This window comes from Spermophilus citellus (assembly GCF_964194105.1).
Source record: "Spermophilus citellus genome assembly, chromosome: X".
Taxonomy (NCBI): domain Eukaryota; kingdom Metazoa; phylum Chordata; class Mammalia; order Rodentia; family Sciuridae; genus Spermophilus; species Spermophilus citellus.
In genome coordinates, this window is record NC_138190.1 from 10,565,745 (window position 1) to 10,584,562 (window position 18,818).

General features: G+C 38.6%; 1 protein-coding gene across 2 annotated transcripts in view; it reads left to right on the plus strand.

Annotated features, from left to right (window-relative positions):
• Nucleotides 1-18,315, plus strand: part of BMX (BMX non-receptor tyrosine kinase) — a 48,668-nt gene extending 30,353 nt beyond the window's left edge. For both annotated transcript variants that reach the window (XM_081277982.1, XM_081277983.1), the window contains 8 exons: nt 1,460-1,534; nt 2,938-3,109; nt 4,270-4,486; nt 5,591-5,655; nt 7,023-7,141; nt 11,252-11,409; nt 14,638-14,744; nt 16,893-18,315. In XM_081277982.1, coding sequence (XP_081134108.1) covers nt 1,460-1,534; nt 2,938-3,109; nt 4,270-4,486; nt 5,591-5,655; nt 7,023-7,141; nt 11,252-11,409; nt 14,638-14,712 — 881 coding nt within the window. In that variant the 3' untranslated portion in view covers nt 14,713-14,744; nt 16,893-18,315. The remainder of the gene's footprint in view (nt 1-1,459; nt 1,535-2,937; nt 3,110-4,269; nt 4,487-5,590; nt 5,656-7,022; nt 7,142-11,251; nt 11,410-14,637; nt 14,745-16,892) is intronic.
• Nucleotides 18,316-18,818: the final 503 nt, after the last annotated feature.

Genomic DNA, 18,818 nt, shown 5'->3' on the forward strand with positions numbered 1-18,818 from the left:
AATTTACAAGACAAAGGCTAAGAATATTTAAAGCTTGGAAATTGTTGAATGCTTTTCAGGAATGTAAAATCCCACTAACAATTTCTCTCTCATCTTCCCCAACATTGGGTACTATTATTCATTTATAATTTTGCCTAATGGACTGGAGATTAAATATAAATAAGATGGAATGTGTGTGTGTGTGTGTGTGTGTGTGTGTGTGTGTATGTGTGTGTGTATCCCCTCTGTTTTCTAGAATAGTACCACTTAAGGATAGTGACTAGGAAATTTCCAACTATAAGTGCATAAAAATAAACCATGGGCTCAGCATTGGATTTGTGTTGCTGTATCTGACTTGGTTACATGATTAAAATTAAAGCTAGAAGATTACTTCTAGCTTTAATTTTGGTTATTATTTGCAATTTTCTTTTATCCAAATTTCTTATTTCAACTTGTAGTACCTCAAAAGTATCTTTTGAGAAAGGTATTATGTAAACAGACATCTTTAAATGAATGATTCCACCTTTAGGATACACAAGAAACTTTATAGGGGATAGGAAGAAGAGATTAAAATGTTTATTTAGAGTTTTTTTTTAAGTCTCACTTTCTTAAGTTTTCTATTAATGTATTGTATGATTCACAGATGAGTGGATAAAGAAAATGTGGTAGATAAGCTGGGTGTGGTGGTACATGCCTGTAATCCCAGTGACTTGGGAGGCTAAGGCAGGAGAATTGCGAGTTCAAAGCCAGCCTCTGCAAAAATGAGGCCCTAAGCAACTCAGTGAGACCCTGTCTCTAAAGAAAATACAAAATAGGGCTGAGGATGTGGCTCAGTGGTTGAGTGCCCCTGAGTTCAATCCCCAGTACCAAAAAAAAAAAAAAAAAACCCAATAAATAAAAAACAACAACAACAAATGCCCAGAAAAAGGAAGAAAAATGAACTTGGAAAACACCCCAAATTTGAAAGAAGAATTGTTTACATTTTTGAATGGGTTCTTTCAAAGCACTGTAAAAATTATAATGATTTTAACCAAGCTTTACCATAATGCTATGTAAATTTAGTAGCAGGCTTAATTTGGTAATAGGTTTAATTTTTTTTAAAAAAAGGTGGTTTATTTTTTTAATGTATACCCTTCCATATCATTGAAATGTTTGCCAAATGAATGTGCTGTTTGTACACATATTTAAGTGTAGGACTATAAGGAGACAGCAAAATAAAAATAGAAAAAATTTTAAAGTGAAAGATTCCATCAAGCTACTAATTTCGACAGATTTTTTAAAAATCACATTAAGCGATTTACTCTTTTTTGTTTTGGATTTAACCTAGTCAGGTCAAGCAAATTAATACAATTACAAGATGAACATAGTCAGAACAGATTCTCTTTCCGCATCTCAACTACTCTGGAGAGAGAATAATTATAAACTAACGCTATGTGAAGTGATATGATATGTGCAATGATATGATGCTATTTCATTGCAGGCATGATTACAAGGCTCCGCCACCCTGTGTCAACCAAGGCCAACAAGGTCCCAGTCTCTGTGTCCCTGGGAAGTGGTACGGATACACCTTTTGGCTCTTAAACTTCATTTCCCACCATTTTTGGTTGAAGCATAAATAGTTAACTAACTGGAAAAATGACGGAAGACAGGAAGGAAGGTCCTGTTCAGATTGTTCCAGGGAGGGCTTCAGCTCTGGAGATTGAGATTTCTTCTTCTTCTTCTTTTTAAGTTGTTGATAGACATTTATTTATTTATTCATTCATTCATTCATTTATTTATTTATTTATATGCGATTCTGAGACTTGAACCCAGTGCCTCACACATGCCAGGTGAGTGTGCTACTGCTGAGCCACAGCTTCAGCCCCTTGAGTCATTTCTTTTCATTCTATCCACCCAACTGAAATCTGTACTCTCCCCAGCAATACCCAAAAGATTATCAAATTTTTCCTCTTATTTGATCCTACCATTATTCTCTAGCACCCCATTGCTTGTCCTTTTACCTAGCTTCTGGGCCCGTTCCATGGAGCTAGCCCTCACCTTAGTGTTTTGTTTATTTATTTATTTTTTTAAGAGAGAGTGAGAGAGGAGAGAGAGAGAGAGAGAGAGAGAGAGAGAGAGAGAGAGAATTTTTTTTAATATTTATTTTTAGTTCTCGGCGGACACAACATCTTTGTTGGTATGTGGTGCTGAGGATCGAACCCGGGTCGCACGCATGCCAGGCGAGGGCGCTACCGCTTGAGCCATATCCCCAGCCCACCTTAGTGTTTTGGATAATAACATCCACCTAGACTACAGTTTCATTAACAAAATTTAACAATATTTTACCAACCTAAGGGCATCAAACACATTTTGACACTGATTTCTCCAAGATGCTTCTGGTTGGTAGTATTTTACTCTAGGTCTTTTTTTTTTTTTTTTTTTTTTTTGATACTGGGGATTGAACCCAGGGGTGCTTAGCTGCTGAGGCACATCCCCAGCCCTTTTTATTTTAAGACAGGGTCTGACTGAATTGCAGAGGCTGACCTTGAACTTTTGATCCTCCTGCCTTAGCCTCCTGAGCTACTAAGATTAAACTTTCTTATTGGTAATTGCAGCTGCTTTAAGAACAGTGTTTTCCTGAACAGTGTTATGTGTGTCATAAGACCACATCACTAAAGATTTTTTTTTGAGTTACTGACTTAAATTTAAAAGTTTTGGCCAGGTGTGGTGGTGTTTACCTGTAATCCCAGCAGCTCAGGATGCTGAGGCAGGAGAATGAAGAGTTCAAAGCCAGCCTCAGCAATTTAGTGAGGCCTTAAGCAACTTAATAAGACTCTGTCTCGAAGTACAAAAAGGGCAAGTTTTGTTGTTCTTCATATGTCAATATAAAAATCTCACTAAGGAGGAAATCACTTAGGAAGCTGTTGGTCCCAAAGCCTTCTGTACTCATCCTCAAGAGTGTCTGTCTTGCCTTCTTAGGAATCTGGGAACTGAAAAGAGAAGAGATCACCCTGTTGAAGGAGCTGGGAAGTGGCCAGTTTGGTGTGGTCCAGCTGGGCAAGTGGAAGGGACAGTATGACGTTGCCGTTAAGATGATCAAGGAGGGCTCCATGTCAGAAGATGAATTCTTTCAGGAGGCCCAGACCATGATGTAAGTTTCTCCTAAGGAATGACATTTTGGCTTTCATCACAGGAGGGCATTAGTACTCATGAGCCTGTCCCTAATATATGCAAGGCCTGAGCAAGTGTTCTCATGTCATAGAAATATTTAGAAGTTACAAGTTGAGCTAACAAACTTAAATAACAGTTTGTGCTGTTACTATTACTTTGACACATCATAAGAGTTTGAACAACCTGATTTGAATTCAGAATTCTGACTCTACAGTGTGACCAGCCTTTGGTCCTCCAAACTCCACCCTTGCCCTTTCTCCTCCCATCCACAGGTAATTCAAGCAGACAGCATTCAGCCCAGGCTCCCTCCTGTCTCCAGAAACAACCATCTATTAGCTACTGATCTTAACTAGAGGTAGCAAGGTTCGCCCTTGAAGGGATAGACCCAAGGAGTGTTCTGGAAGAAGCCTCAGGACTATATGGACAGGGGGGTCCAGAGTCCCGGCACCCCAAGAGTGGCTAAGAAAGGGATATACAGGCTGTGCAGGAAGGTCTCCTTCACACTGTGGCCTTTCTGACCCTTGAGGAGGTGCATGGTGGGATGAGGGAGAGAGTGGTGCTACTACCCAGGACTAAGACGACACTGTAAAGTAATGCGCTATCACCAATATCCTTTTCCTTCTTGATACCTTCAATACAGTCTGGTAAAAATCCCTTCTCACCCTACTATTTTTCTTTCCTGATAAATGAAGATTTCCTTCCTAATGAATCTAGATTCCAAGCATAATCCTCAGTTCTTAGCAACACATCTCATCACTCGTGTGTGTGTGTGTGTGTGTGTGTGTGTGATGTACATAATTCATCCTCTTCTTGTCAACATGGTGAATCAGACTTTATAAGGTAACCAATCCTCCAGGTTTACCTGGGACTTTCCTGGACGTACCACTGAAAGTTCTGTATCTCAGAAACCCCTCAGTCCTAGGCAAACCAGTGCAACTGATCCCTCTACTTTGGAGGAACCAAGTATCAGGGTATGAAAACAATATTATAGTAGGGGTTTTGTCAAAGATAATTGAAATTGCAAATCCTAGCCTATTTCAGATTAAAAGCATATTTAAACTTTGTACTGACAATCCTTCTTTTTCAGGGCATCTGGAAAATGGAGTAGAGCACTGAACTTTGAAAATCTGTTCTTTCCAGGAAACTCAACCATCCCAAGCTGGTTAAATTCTATGGAGTGTGTTCAAAGAAATATCCCATATACATAGTGACTGAATATATAACTAACGGCTGTTTGCTCAATTATCTGAAGAGTCATGGAAAAGGACTAGAACCCTCCCAGCTCTTAGAAATGTGCTATGATGTCTGTGAAGGCATGGCTTTCTTGGAGAGTCACCAATTCATACACCGGGACTTGGTAAGCTAAGCCACTGGAAGCTTGAAGAATGGAAAGGAAGTGTCCACCTCCAGGGATGGGCCACTCGGAAGGATAGCGAGGAGGGGCATCCTCTCTTTTACTTTGCTTACTTGTAACTTGTATAAGCACATAACACTTTTGTAATAAAAATCATGACTTTAGAGCTGAGCATGTTGGTGCACGCCTATAATCCAGGCAACTTGGGAGACTGAGGCAGTAGGATTGCAAGTTGGAGGCCAACCTCAGCAACTTACTAAGGCCCAAGGCAACTTAGAACTTAATGAGACCCTGTCTCAAAATAAAAAATGAAAAGGGCTGGGAATGTAGCTCAGTGGTTAAGCACCCCTGGGTTCAATCCCTGATATAAAAAAAAAAAAAAAAGGAAATGAAATTTGTGGATCCTTGGGTTGGGATGGGAATGGAATGGAGAGCATTGTGGGTGGCATTACCTGAGGTCTATTTTTAGAGATGTTCTTGTGGTGCATACAAACATGCCATGCCCATCAGGCCAGTGTATTCATTCTATAAGTCACTGGTGCAGTGTTTATATGACTTCAAAATATTTGTTAAAGTTCAGTATCCAGTGGTAGAAAGAGCACCTAGAAATTTTTCCTCTCTCCTTGGTAAGCTAATGTTGTGTGTTAAATATATACTTTCATATTGTTTGACAAGAATCAGTGCTGGGTGAAAATTCTTATGGGAAACACATTTGTATTTTGGAAAAAACTGAAAATTGCAAGGAGAAAAAAAGACAACTTCAAAGTATTTGGAGCCTGGTATAGTGGTGCACGCCTGTAATCCCAGTGGCTCAGGAGGCTGAGGCAGGAGGATCATAAGTTCAAAGCCAGCCTCAGGAACAGCAAAGCATGAAGCAACTCAGTGAGACCCTATCTCTAAATAAAATACAAAAAAGGGCTGGCGATGTGGCTCAGGGGTCGAGTGCCCCTGAGTTCAACCCCAGTACCCCCACAAAAAAGCATTTGAGGTTATTATAGGCAATATTAGATTTTGCCTAGAATTCCGCTGCAGCAGAAAAAAAGTGATTCTGATATCAGGAAATTCTTGGGCACTTTTATCACTCAGAGATTTGTTTTTCCTCCAAAGGCTGCTCGGAACTGCCTGGTGGACAGTGACCTGTCTGTGAAAGTCTCTGATTTTGGAATGACAAGGTAAGCCAATAATCAGCTTTTTTTTTCCTGATGTTTGATATTACAGTAGAGATTTCTAACATATTTTGCTGTGTAGCATTCTTATCAATTATATTCAATTTTTTGACTTCTGAAATTTTCATTCTCTGATTTTGTCTAGTTGATTTATTTTGTTTGTGTACTAGGGTTTCTTTTTGTTTTTTTAAAGTTTTTTAGATGTATGGACCTTTATTTTATTCATTTATTTATATGTAGTGCTGAGAAGCGAACCCAGCGCCTCACACATGCTAGCCAAGTGTTCTGCCACTGAGCCACAGCCTCAGTCCCTGTATTAGGGTTTTTTTTTTTTTTTGTGAGCAAATACATGGTATTCCTTCTGCTAATTATATAAATAATATGCATATATTATAAGAAATATAGCATTAGTATGTAAAGTAAAAAATAGAGTCTACCCCAAGTCCTCCCGACTATTTCAGCAATTTAGCAAGGCCCTAAACAACTCAGTGAGACTCTGTTTCAAAATAAAAAATAAAAAGGGCTGGGGATGTGGCTCAGTGGTTAAGCTCTCCTGAGTTCAATATGTAATACCAGAAAAAAGATCAGAAAATACAAGCAAAAATATACCTTGAGAGAGAGAATCACAGTCATCTTCAGGGTGGGATTCTGAGTGATTTTTTTCATTTGTCTATTTTTTGTGTTTTCCCCTATTTACCACTTTTCATTCATGTTTTGCTATTTTCAAAGTTACATTTTCTAAATATTTGCAAATCATGAGAAGCCTTTAATTAAACTGACACATGGAAAGGAAAGCAAAAGATCCAGAAAACCAGGGCATTCAGCTAAGATTCTGGATGCCCTTCACCAGCCTATTCCACCACACAGGCAATAGTGGCCAGCAGAGGTTGTTTTAGTCAGCTTTTTTGCAGCTGCAACTAAAAGATCCAACCAGAACAATTATAAAGGAGAAAAAGTTTGTTTATGGACTCACAGTTTCAGAGGTCTCAATGCATAGACAGCAGGCTCCATTCCTTGGGGGAGAACATCATGGCGGAAGAGTGTGGCAGAGGGAAGCAGCTCACATGATGATCAGGAAGCAGAGAGCAAGACGCCACTCTCCAGATACAAGATATATACCCTATAGCCATGCCCCCAATGCCCCACCTCCTCCAGCCACACCCCACCTGCCTCCAGTCACCACTCAGTTAATCCCATCAGGCATCAATTCACGGATTGGGTTAAGGCTCTCACAATCAGATCATTTCTCCTCTGAACCTTCTTATATTGTCTCACATGTGAGCTCTTGGGGGATACCACATCTATACCATAACAGAGGTCTTCCCATTTTGCATCACCATGTACTTAATGTCTGTGTTGATGTTTCCCCCTAGGTATGTTCTTGATGACCAGTATGTGAGCTCAGTAGGAACAAAGTTTCCAGTCAAGTGGTCAGCCCCAGAGGTGTTTCACTACTTCAAATACAGCAGCAAGTCAGACGTATGGGCATTCGGTAAGGAAGTGGCCACACAGGACCTGGCCCTGTTTCAAAAGCTGGCTTCCACAACAGGAAACCACAAGCGCAACAACATCCATTTTAAAGAGGCCATTTTACAAAATTATACATATGGCTTGAGACAAGCAAGAAATTGAAGAAGATGACTTACCTTCTTAGGTCGGGTGTTAGGATGTCCTGTGCACATCGCATAATTTACATCCTCCTTACATTTTTTTCATAAAGTCAAAGGGGATAAAAACTCTTCCAATGAAGATTTCAAACATTTTTTAAAGGAGTCATTAAAAACTAAATCTGAGTTTGCTTAAAATCAGAAAGTTGAAAGACTTAAGATGGAGTCATTTTCTGTATGAAAGTAACTGATAACTATTCCCTTCTGAATAGACCAATTCTTTGGGCATCCCTAATGGAAGCATCAGACATGACTCAGCACTTTCTTCAGCTTGGTATTAGCTTTTCACCACTATAACATATATCTCACATAATCAACTTATAAAGAGGATAGGTTTGTTTTGGCTCACAGTCTTGGAGGTTCTAGTCCATGATCAATTGGCTTCATTGCTTTTGGGCCTGTGGTGAGGCAGCACATGGTGGAGCAAAGCTGCTCACCTCATAGCCAGGAAGCAAAAAAAGAGAAGAATAGGGGCTAGAGTTATGGCTCAGTGGTAGAGCACTTGCCTGTCATGTGAGAGGCACTGGGTTCGATTCTCAGCAACACATATAAGCAAATAAATAAATAAATATCCATCAATAACTAATAAAAAAATTAAGGAAAAAAAAAGAGAAGAAGAGGAGGAGCAGGGGACCCACTAGCCCCTTTAAGGGCACACTCCCAAGAACCTAAAGACCTTCCACTAAGCCCCACCTTTTAAAGTGTCCACACCTCCCAATAGCATCAACCTGGGGACCAAGCCTTTGACATATGGTCTTTGGAGGACATCAAGACCCAAACAAGAGCAAGTTCAGTCCTCATTTCAAGTAGTCTCCTTTCCTTGTTAAAATTCATAGTTTAGATTGGGGGCAGGAAAAAAACAGGTGACCTATTTCTGTAAATAAAGGGTTTTTTGGTTGTTGTTATTGTTGTACCAGAGATTGAATCCAGGGGCACTTAACCACTGAGCCACTTCCCCAGACCTTTTTAAAAAATATTTTTATTTACAGACAGGGTGTCACTAAGTTGCTTAGGGCCTTGCTAAATTGTTGAGGCTGGCCTTGAACTCACAATCCTCTTGCCTCAGCTTCCTAAACCACTGGGATTTCAGGTGTGTACCACTATGCCCACCTATAAATAAAGTTTTATTGGTACACAGCCATGGTCATTTAATTCCACATTGTCTGTGACTGATTTTATGCTACAACAGCAGAGGAGAGTAGTTGCCACAGAGGCCACATGACTCACAAAGCTTAAAATGTTTATTAGGCAGCCCTTTACATAAGAATTTTGTTAAATCCTATTTTATTAAAATATCTAAATTAAAATTTAGTGGTAGAGTGTTTGCCTGGAATGTTCAAGGACCTGGCTTCAATTCCTAGCACTGAAAAAAAAAAAAAAAAACTGGTAAAGGTAATTAGGAAAGGGAATCAATTCTTGTGACTCTATAAATTTTGAGTTTTTTTTTTTTAATGTGATGAGAATGTCAGCACTGTTTTCAATCACTGTCAGATGGGGTCCAGGATAAGTAATCTAAATTATCATAAAATTATAAAACATATTAAATATGACAGACCTATTTCATGCCTGTCTTAGTTCATAAGTGCAATTTGACTTACTGCTTAACACTTGCAAGATGGTCCCCCAAAAGAAACATTTCATTAGTCATTTATTTTTCTATGAGACACAGGTTTTCTTTTGGGGGGGGGGTACTGGGAATTGAACCCAGGGTGCTCAAGCACTGAGCCATGTCCCCAGCCCAATTTTTATTTTTTATTTTGAGACAAGGTCTTGCTAAGTTGCCTAGGGCCTTGCTAAGTTGCTGAGGCCATTCTTGAATTCACAATCCTCCTGCCTTAGCCTCCTAAGTTGTTGGGTATGTGACAACATTTTTAAAAATAACTCTTCCCTTTGGATATTTGGCATTATTCATTGGAAAAAAAAATCCAATATACACAGAAAAGAAAAATCATGAAGCTAGCATTTTGCTGAATAGTTAATGTCATTTTTGTATTGATTAAATTTTGTACCTTGTTGTCAAAATTAGTTTAAATGTCCACACATCAGTTGATATGTCTAATGAATGATATCTTAAAAATCAGCACTATCATTTAATAGTTTTAACTTGGTTTTGGCCAAAACTCAGCCTATCCAGCCTGAGTATTCACTTTTTGCAATAAAACTTGGCTCTAGATATTTCCTGGCTGCTTACAAACAATAATCCCTTCTTCATTTTTTTCCCCAGTGTGGATATACAAAATGAATCAGGGCCTCTGAAAGCAGTTCCCAAAGAGAAGCCCCACTGATTTTTTTAGCAGTGATGTTAACCTTGAAATAAATGTTTAGACTTCCAAAGAGAAGGTTGTGAGGGAGCAGCACTCTCCTGGATAGTTGTTTTAGAATGTGTTTTTTTTTTTTCTTTTTTAAAGAGGAGTCACACTGGGCATGTGATTCAGTGGTTTAGCACCCCTGGGTTCAATTCCTGGTACCAAAAAAAGAGTCACAACAACTTAAAAGATTGCTTTATTTATACATATCTTACCAAAAAAATCTGTAACCTTGAAATAAAAAAAGAGTTAGTATCTCAGTTATGGCTTTAGAAAAATTTTCTTCTGGTTTTCCAAGGTTTTGAATTTGGCAGAATGTTGAAATTCTCTGTCCTTAGACAGAACAGCACTATTCAGACAGCACTTAAAATGTCCTGGAAGACTTTCAAGTATGCTGCATGCCATGTCCTACTGAATCTTCATGGCAAGTACATGTGGTATAAATACTCTTTTATACGCAGGGAAACTGAGGCTGGGAGCAACTAAGGAATCTACCCAGCCTATAAGTGGCAGAACTTGGCTTAAAAGTTCTGACAGAGCCGGATGATGGTGGCTCACTCCTTTAATCCCAGTGGCTCTGGAGGCTGAGGCGGTAGGATAGCAAGTTCAAGACCAGCCTCAGCAATTAGCAAGGCCCTAAGTTACTTAATAAGACTCTGTCTCAAAATAAAAAATAAAAAGGTTTGGGGATGTTGCTCAGTGGTTAAGGACCCCTGGGTTTAATCCCTGGTATAAAAAAAAAAAAAAAAAAAGTTCTGACTGATTTCAAATGCCACCCTCTTGGCCATCATGACCAGAACTCAGTTTCTTAATGTGGAGTCCACATGCCCTGAAGGATTGTGAACACCCTGAAATTGAACACAAAAATGCTGAAGGGAAAGGCAGTGGCAAGAGAAGGGGAACATCATCAATGATTTTATCTTTTTTAATTGTTTTGGTATCAGGGATTGAACTAGGGGGCACTCAACCACTGAGTCACATCCCCAGCCCTATTTTGTATTTTATTTAGAGACAGGGTCTCCCTGAGTTGCTTAGGGCCTTGCTTAGTTGCTGAGGCTGGCTTTGAACTCATGATTCTCCTGCCTCAGCCTCCTGAGCCGCTGGGATTACAGGTGTGTGCCACTGTGCTTGGCTGATTTTATCTTTAATTCCTCTGAAAGGTAATTCGTGCAATGAAGTTGTTGCACATAACCATCAAAGCAGAGAAAGAGAGGGTGAGGACTTCAATTGATTACTCATAAAGGTTGGGGCCGGGGCTCCCTAAACAGGTTGTTGTCACTGTGAGCAGAATGAGGCCCCAGCTGCCTGCCTGGAAAGGCCTAAGAACCTTGGCCCCAAGTGGCCTCCTCTGCACTGCCGTTGCCATTCAATCTTTTTCCAACAAGCACAGTTAGACTGATCTCATGGGATGGAGGAAGAGACCTTGGGCTCCAGAAATGAAGGCACAGTCCCACCCTCCATGCCTGCCCTTTTCCCTAGGACTCACTCCCAGGGATCCCTGGCTCTGATTATGGCCTTCTGTACCTGGATGTGAAGCTAATTCACACTCTGTGCCTTCTCATGTTGACTCTTTGTTTTTTTGGTCTTGTTTTGTTTTTGTCTGTTGACCACCCCTTGGGTGTGGTGCAGGGATCCTGATGTGGGAGGTGTTCAGCCTGGGGAAGCAGCCCTATGACTTGTATGACAACTCCCAGGTGGTTGTGAAGGTCTCCCAGGGCCATAGGCTCTACCAGCCACAACTGGCGTCGGACACCATCTACCAGATCATGTACAGCTGCTGGCATGAGGCAAGTACACCCACGAGTAAGCTAGAAGGGGTCCCGAGTGCATCCAGGGTGGTTGCTGTATCACCACTAGGACAAAATTTTTTCAGGGAAAGCACTTGCTAGATAGAGAAGAGGTGGAAATGGCCCCTGGCTTCGGTCTTCAAACGGTTGAGATCTAAACAAACTGTCAGTTCAGGTGCTGACAATTTACTGAAAGACTTGTGTCCAGCACTATACTATGAACTTTATAAATTTTTTTTAGAATTTTTTTTGGGGTACTGGGGATTGAACACAGGGGCATTCAATACTGAGCCACATCCCCAGCCCTATTTTGTGTTTTATTTAGAGACAGGGTCTCACTGAGTTGCTGAGCGCGTCACCACTGCTCCAAACATAGTGCTTGGTGCATGGCTGCTTTGCAATTATATGTGCAATAATAATAACAAACAGAAAGTGCTGACTATATACCAGGTACTGTTCTAAGGACTCGATAGTAATTTACCCAATCCATACAATAATCCTTTGAGGAAAGTACTATTTTACAGTGGAGCACAGAGATGTTAGGAGGCTTGCAACTACTGAGTGATTATATCCTATAACAATATTTTATCACATAGCCTTAAATGCTTTCCTAGAACTTGGGCACTTTGTAGTTCCCCAACCTATGCCACTTGGACTAATACGTAAGTTTCCCCTACCCTTTCCTACCCCAAAATTACAGTCCAAGAGTCTCAGGCTGCACTAAAGGGTCAGACCACTCACAACCAGGCTGACTTACTGCTGTCACCTGTCTGAAGAAGAAGAGCAGAAAAGGGTTTTTCAGACGAAGCTGGGCACCTCCTAGGCCTCCTAACTCTAGCTCCTGGGAATATGACTGGCCCATCAGATAGACAGGGGCCCTAAATAGGGAGGAACTGCCTGCTTCTCATGGTTGGCCCATGAAACTATAAGTTATGACAGAATCTATGAAGAGGATTGCACAGAGACAATACCCAGTTAAAGATTCTGCATATGGTGAGTAGAGTTTAGAAATTTGGGTTCCCCCTCTTTTTTAATATTTTACTTTGCAACTTTCAAATCATAAAAAGATTAAAGAACATTCAAATATTTCATTAGATTCTGATTTATCCTTCTGGGAATTCCTTGTGCAAAAAATGGCTGTATGTTTCTCTTTTTTTCTTACAAAGAAGTAGCATATGCGTTATTCTTCACAGGGGTTGCCCTGCTAGCAATGGAGGTGAATATCTGTTTCTGTCACCAATGGAGATCGTTATCAGCTTTCAAATTTTTGTTAATCTGATGATGAAAAATGGCATTTTAGTATAGCTTTAATATGTATATCTTTAATTATGAATGAGGTTGAGCCTCTTTTCATATATTTAAGAGTCATTTTTATATCTTTCTTTTTTAAATTTATTTTTTTAGCTTTAGGTGGACACAATATCTTTATTTTATTTTTATGTGGTGCTGAGGATCGAACCCAGTGTCTCACGCATGCCAGGCGAGCGCGCTACTACTTGAGCCTTATCCCCAGACCCTCATTTATATATCTTTCTGAGACCTATAATTCCCTTTTTTTTCTATTAGGTGTTAATAATTTCTTTAAATATCAGGCATATTAATTTTTGTCTGAGATATAAGCTGTATTTTCAAATATTTCCTCTCAGTTTTTCAGCTATGTTTTGATTTAAGTGTGTTTGTTTGTTTGTTTTGGCCATGCAAACATCTTTTTAAATATAGCTGAATATATCAATATTTGCTTTTATTGCTTCTGGAAATTAAGTCATAGTCATATAGGCTCTCCCACACCCAAATTATAATGGAATTCGCTCAGATTTTCCTCTAATACTTTTCATTATTTTTTATTTAAGTCTCTGATCTAGTTTGTGTTTGTTATGCTATATAGTATGAATTATGGCTCCAAGTGGATTGTTTTAAATGTTTATTCAGTTATTGGAAGCACTATTTATCAAAAGACCATCTTATCTCCAGAGATGAGATACCACCTTAATTGTAGTGAAATGCCACCCTAATGTTACTCTAAATTTACATATATATATTTGGATTTATTTCAGGACATCCTCTTCTGTTCTTTGTTCTCTCATTCATGTGGTAGCACCACATTGTTTTAAATATCTAGAGACTGGACAATGTTTTAATACTGAGTAGGCTAACACACCACCCCTCCCCACATTAATCACCTTTTTCTATAGTTCCCTAGCCATTTTGCATATTTTAACAATCTATGAACCAAAGAATCAATTTGTTTAGCTTGAAACAAACTCTTTCATATTTGTTAGGAGACTGTATTTCATTTGAGAAACTTGACATCTTTATAATACCGACATGACTCATTCTAGAACGTATGTATTTTTCAGCAGTGTTTTAAAGCTTTCCTCATTGGGGAGGGGAAGTACATTTTTAAGTATTTCATTTTGATGATGTTGCTATTAGAAATCGAGTTTTCTCAGGGGCTGGGGTTGGGGCTCAGCAGTAGAGTGCTCACCTAGCATGTGTGAAGTGCTGGGTTTGATCCTCAGCACCACATAAAAATAAGTAAATAAAAAATAAAGGTATTGTGTCCAACTACAACTAAAACAAAATATTAAAAAATAAGAAATAGAGTTTTCTGTGATATCTTTTAACTGGTCATTGTAGGTATATGTGAAGGTTATTGATTTTGTATCTTAATTTTATATCCTGCTCTCCTGGTACATTCCTTTATCACTTGAGTTGGTTCTATAATTGATCCTGTTGGGTTTTTTCCAGGCACACAATTATGTCTATGTGAAAAAATAATAATTTTCCCTTTTCAATTTATGAAGCTGTAGTTTTTTTTTTTTTGTTTGTTTGTTTTTTTTTTTAACTAGGGATTGAACCAGGGGTATTCAACCACAAAGCTACATCCCTAGCTCTTTTTTACATTTTATTTAGAGACAGGGTGTCCCTGAATTGCTTAGGGCCTTACTAAGTTGCTGAGGCTGGCTTTGAACTTGCAATTCTCCTACCTCAGCCTCCTGAGCCATTGGGATTATAGGCCTTTAAGTGTTTTCACATTCTAATATCTTCAACATGATGTTCAGAGTGATGGATATAGCAGGCCCCTTGCCTTGTTCCTTACCAGAAATATCTATGGCTTTCACATTTCAAAAGTTATTAGCTATAGGACTTAAGTATAAATATTTGACTTTTAAAAATTTTTAATTATAACTTTCACTATCTAAAACACTGGATATTTCTTTAATTTAGCTTCCAGAAAAGCGCCCCACATTTCAGCAACTCCTATCTTCCATCGAACCACTTCGGGAAAAAGACAAGCCTTGAAGAAGAAATTAGAAGTGCTGATGAGAATGAATGTAAATATTGGCCAACATTTTCATTCTTTAAAAGGAAATTAGCAGGGCTGGGACTGGGGCTCAGTGGTAGAGCTCTTGCCTAGCATGTGTGAGGCACTGGGTTAGATCCTCAGCACCATATAAAATGAATAAATAAAACAAAGATATTGTGTCCATCTACAACTAAAAAATATTGAACAGAAGAAAAGTAGCAAGTCCCAATGTAATTTAGCTAGTTCTTAATAGCATTCTGCATGCTGTTTGTCTGTTCATATTATCTAGAAATGAGTAAAATAGGAAATAAAAAATTTCCTTAAAATGTAGGTCAAATTAGTAATTTCCTTTATGCTGCTTTTATTGTAACACTTCCCAGTCTGTAGCAGAAGTACATTTTCATATTGCAATATGGAGAGCATGTGTAGCATGTGTCAGGATTGGGTAGAATTGAAAAATTATTTGTTAGATACTTGTTCTTTTCTTTCTGTTGTCATTATGATAATTAAATATACTATCAGGTGCAGAAATGTGGACATTTGCCTTTGTAAGTCAGTGGTCTCAAACTTTAGCATGCATGAGAATTAAATTAAATTTTTAAATGGAGAGTTTATTAAACACAGATTTCTAGGAACAGCCCCAGAGATTCTGATAGAGCAGGCCCGAGTGCAGCCTGTAAATCTGTATGTTTTCACAAGCTCCCAGACATTGCTAATGCTGTCATTTGAATTACCCGAGTGCACCTCATTTTGTGGTGGGGCATTGTTTTGTGGTCCATGATTCAATCCAAATGGCACAACTATCATCTGATATCCAGATTAGAATGCCGATTGTTTACCTCATGTATACATATATAAAACTAAAGTTAAATAATATTATTCAACAATATATTAAACGTGTTTCACATAGAGCAAATTTTAAAAGATGCTAAGGTACAATTTGATATCTTTTTCCTTAACCTTAGCCTTAACCTTGACTATGATCAATCACAACTCAGTGAAACCAGGGTCTTTTTCTAAAATTGATGTTTTTGAATCATTTTACATTCTTGAATTTGGAGCTCTGGGGCTTTTGGCTTGTTTGACAGCTGAAGTTTCAATTTCAGTCTTGGATCTTAACACAAAGATGCAGAAGTACTATTTTAGCTTCAAGAAGCTAAAATATAAGGCTATTATAAAGGGTATTTCTTAATTTTAGAATGTTTATGGGAATGTCCTACTTTGCAATCTGCTGCTGACTCCATTAGGGTTGTTTTCGTTGTTATTTTTTTTTTTTTTTACTTATTTAAGGACCTTTATTTTATTCATTTATTTATATGCAGTGCTGAGAATCAAACCCAGTGCCTTACACATATCAGGTAAGTTCTCCACCACTGAGTCACAACCCCAGCTCTAGGTTTTTGTTTTTTGTTTTTTTTTTAGTATCTTTTGGAATATTTCATTGTCTTTTCTGTATTATCAAGAAGGGAGAAAGAAATGCTATATGGGGCACTATTTAAAAAAGCAAAAAACTCCAATTAAACCCTACTGTTATTTTTCAGATAAAAATTAATACTCTCCCTTAAGAGACATCCTGTTTACTCCCTCACCCACCAGATAGCTCAAATGTTCTCTCTTACTTATTCATTTATTGACATTTAATTAATGATTCCTTTATTTCAACAGAAAATTTACATTTGAGACTGGGGCTGGGGCTCAGTGGTAGAGTGCTTGCCTAGCATGTGTGAGGCACTGCATTCAATCCTCAGCACCACATAAAAATAAACAAATAAAATAAAGGCATGCTGTCTATCAGTGAATAAAAAATTTTTTTAAAAAAAAAGAAAATTAAGGCCAGGTGCATGCCTGTAATCCCAGTGGCTCAGGAGGTGGAGGCAGGAGGATCACGAGTTCAGCCTCAGCAATTTAGCGAGGTACTTAGCAACTCAGTGAGACCCTGTCTCTAATAAAATACAAAATAGGGCTGGGGATGTGGCTCAGTGGTTGAGTGCCCCTGAGCTCAATCCCCCCCAAAAAGAAAATTAACATTTGATCATCATCTATTTTGAATAGAGGTACACAAATCTCAATATATAATGAAATGTACTTTAAAAATAATCACCATGTCATTTATACATTCATTCATTTATTCTTTTATTTTGTAATTGCTGTGTGCCCCATTCTTTCCTACCCACAGGAAGAGAAGGAACAAGTGACACAATCCTTCCTTCTCTACGAGCCTGCAGACCAGTGGGAACCTGCATCACAGACCGTTAATCTTTGTTTTTGGTCTCCCTCTTGATTGTTTTCTTTTATTGTCCTTATTTTTGTCTATTTGATCTTTTAAAAAATAATCTGCTTTATAACAAAAGTAGTACATGCTTGTTGCAAAATTCAAACAATAAGGAATTGTTTACTATGAAAAGAGAATAAAGCTTTGCTTAGAAACCTGACTCCTGAAACCAAGTCAAGCAAGAATTTAAGGTACCACTAGAGGCTTACCAGAAAATAAGTCCAAGAGGAGCAAAACAAACAAACAAAAAAACAAAAAAAAACCCCAAAACAAAAAACAAACAAAAAAACACTTCATATATTTAAAAAATGCATAATGACTTTTAAAATGTGGTTTAATTGTGTTTTGTGGTGATATGCAGCATTCATGGTTATAATTTTAAACAGAAGTCTGCCCACATTCTCAGGGGAGTAAAGAAAAAGGCACAGACTTCTTTGTTAAGAAACTTTCCCAAAGGGCAAGCCAGAGAGCAACTTCAGAGAAGAGATTTTCTAGATGAAGTCCAAAAGTCTTGCTGAGCTTTTTCTGATCTGCTAAAAGTGAAATGCAAAGTCAAGAGAGTCTAGCAAAATCCATATCATATCTGCTTGAATTAATTAAGAGAAAGATTCTAACATAGTAGACTTATAAATTTGAGTTTCTCAATTTTGATTCTGACTCTGACTCTTAAGTGAATGAGGAGAGATTGGACCTAAGGCCCCATCTTTACTTAATGGGAAAAGCATGGCTTTCAAATGAGGGAGAATAATTCATTGACAGACATCAGGGGAGAGGAAGGTAGCATCTGCCCTTTCTGCTTTGATTACTTTTCTACCAACCCCATCCCATAAAAAATAATTAAATTCCTAGGAAGTAAACACTTAGTGAATGTCTTCTGATTCTATAAACAGATGTTCCTTCTGTCTCTGAACTCCATGATGGCTTGTTCACATTCATAATTTCATTTAACCCTTGCTTCCTTAGTCAGCAAAGTTTGCCTGGAAAAGGCCCTGTGAGATGGGCAAGGTGGTGCATTCCTGTAATCCCAGCAACTTAGGAGGCTGAGGCAGGAGGATCACAAGTTTCAGACCAGCCTCAGTAGTTTAGTGAGGGCTTAGCAATTTAGAGAGATCCTGTCTCAAAAAAAAAAATTTTTTTTAAAGGGCTGAGAATATGGCTCAGTGGTAAAACAGCCCTAGGTCCAATCCTCAGTACCCCTCCCCCCCAAAAAATAAACAAGGCTTTGTGAACTGTACCATCTCCGAGTCAACTACCCAACTCTGCTTTGTAGCATGAAAGTAACCCTAGACAATATGAAAATGAATGGATGTAATTGGATTCCAATAAAACCTCATTTATGGACAATGAAATATGAATTGCCTATCATTTTTACGTGTCATGAAATATCATTCTACTCTTCCTGCAGCCATTCAAAAATACAAAAGTCATTCCTAATTCTGGCCATAGGAAGGCAGATGATGGGTGGGATTTGGCCCACAGGTCACATTTTGCCAATTCACATCCTAGGCTCAGTGTAAGACCCTCTTTGTAGAGTCTCCATCCTCTTAGAGGATCTATTGCACAGGCAAAGGACCACAAAGCTTTACCTGGGGGGCAAAGTGAGAACGGCACTGGTGAAAACCCCAAAATCAAGTAGGGAAATGAGCAGGTTTTTCTAAATTCTGAGTTACAGCTGAACATTATGTCATGTACCCATGGATCCTTTCTATTGGCTGGGGAGGCTCTTTTGAAGGTATTAGGTAATGAAGTTGGTTCCTGTAGAGGTTATTTTTGCACTGAGTTGAACCAAAACAAGGACTGAGAACTTCATAAAGAGAATGTGGCAATTAT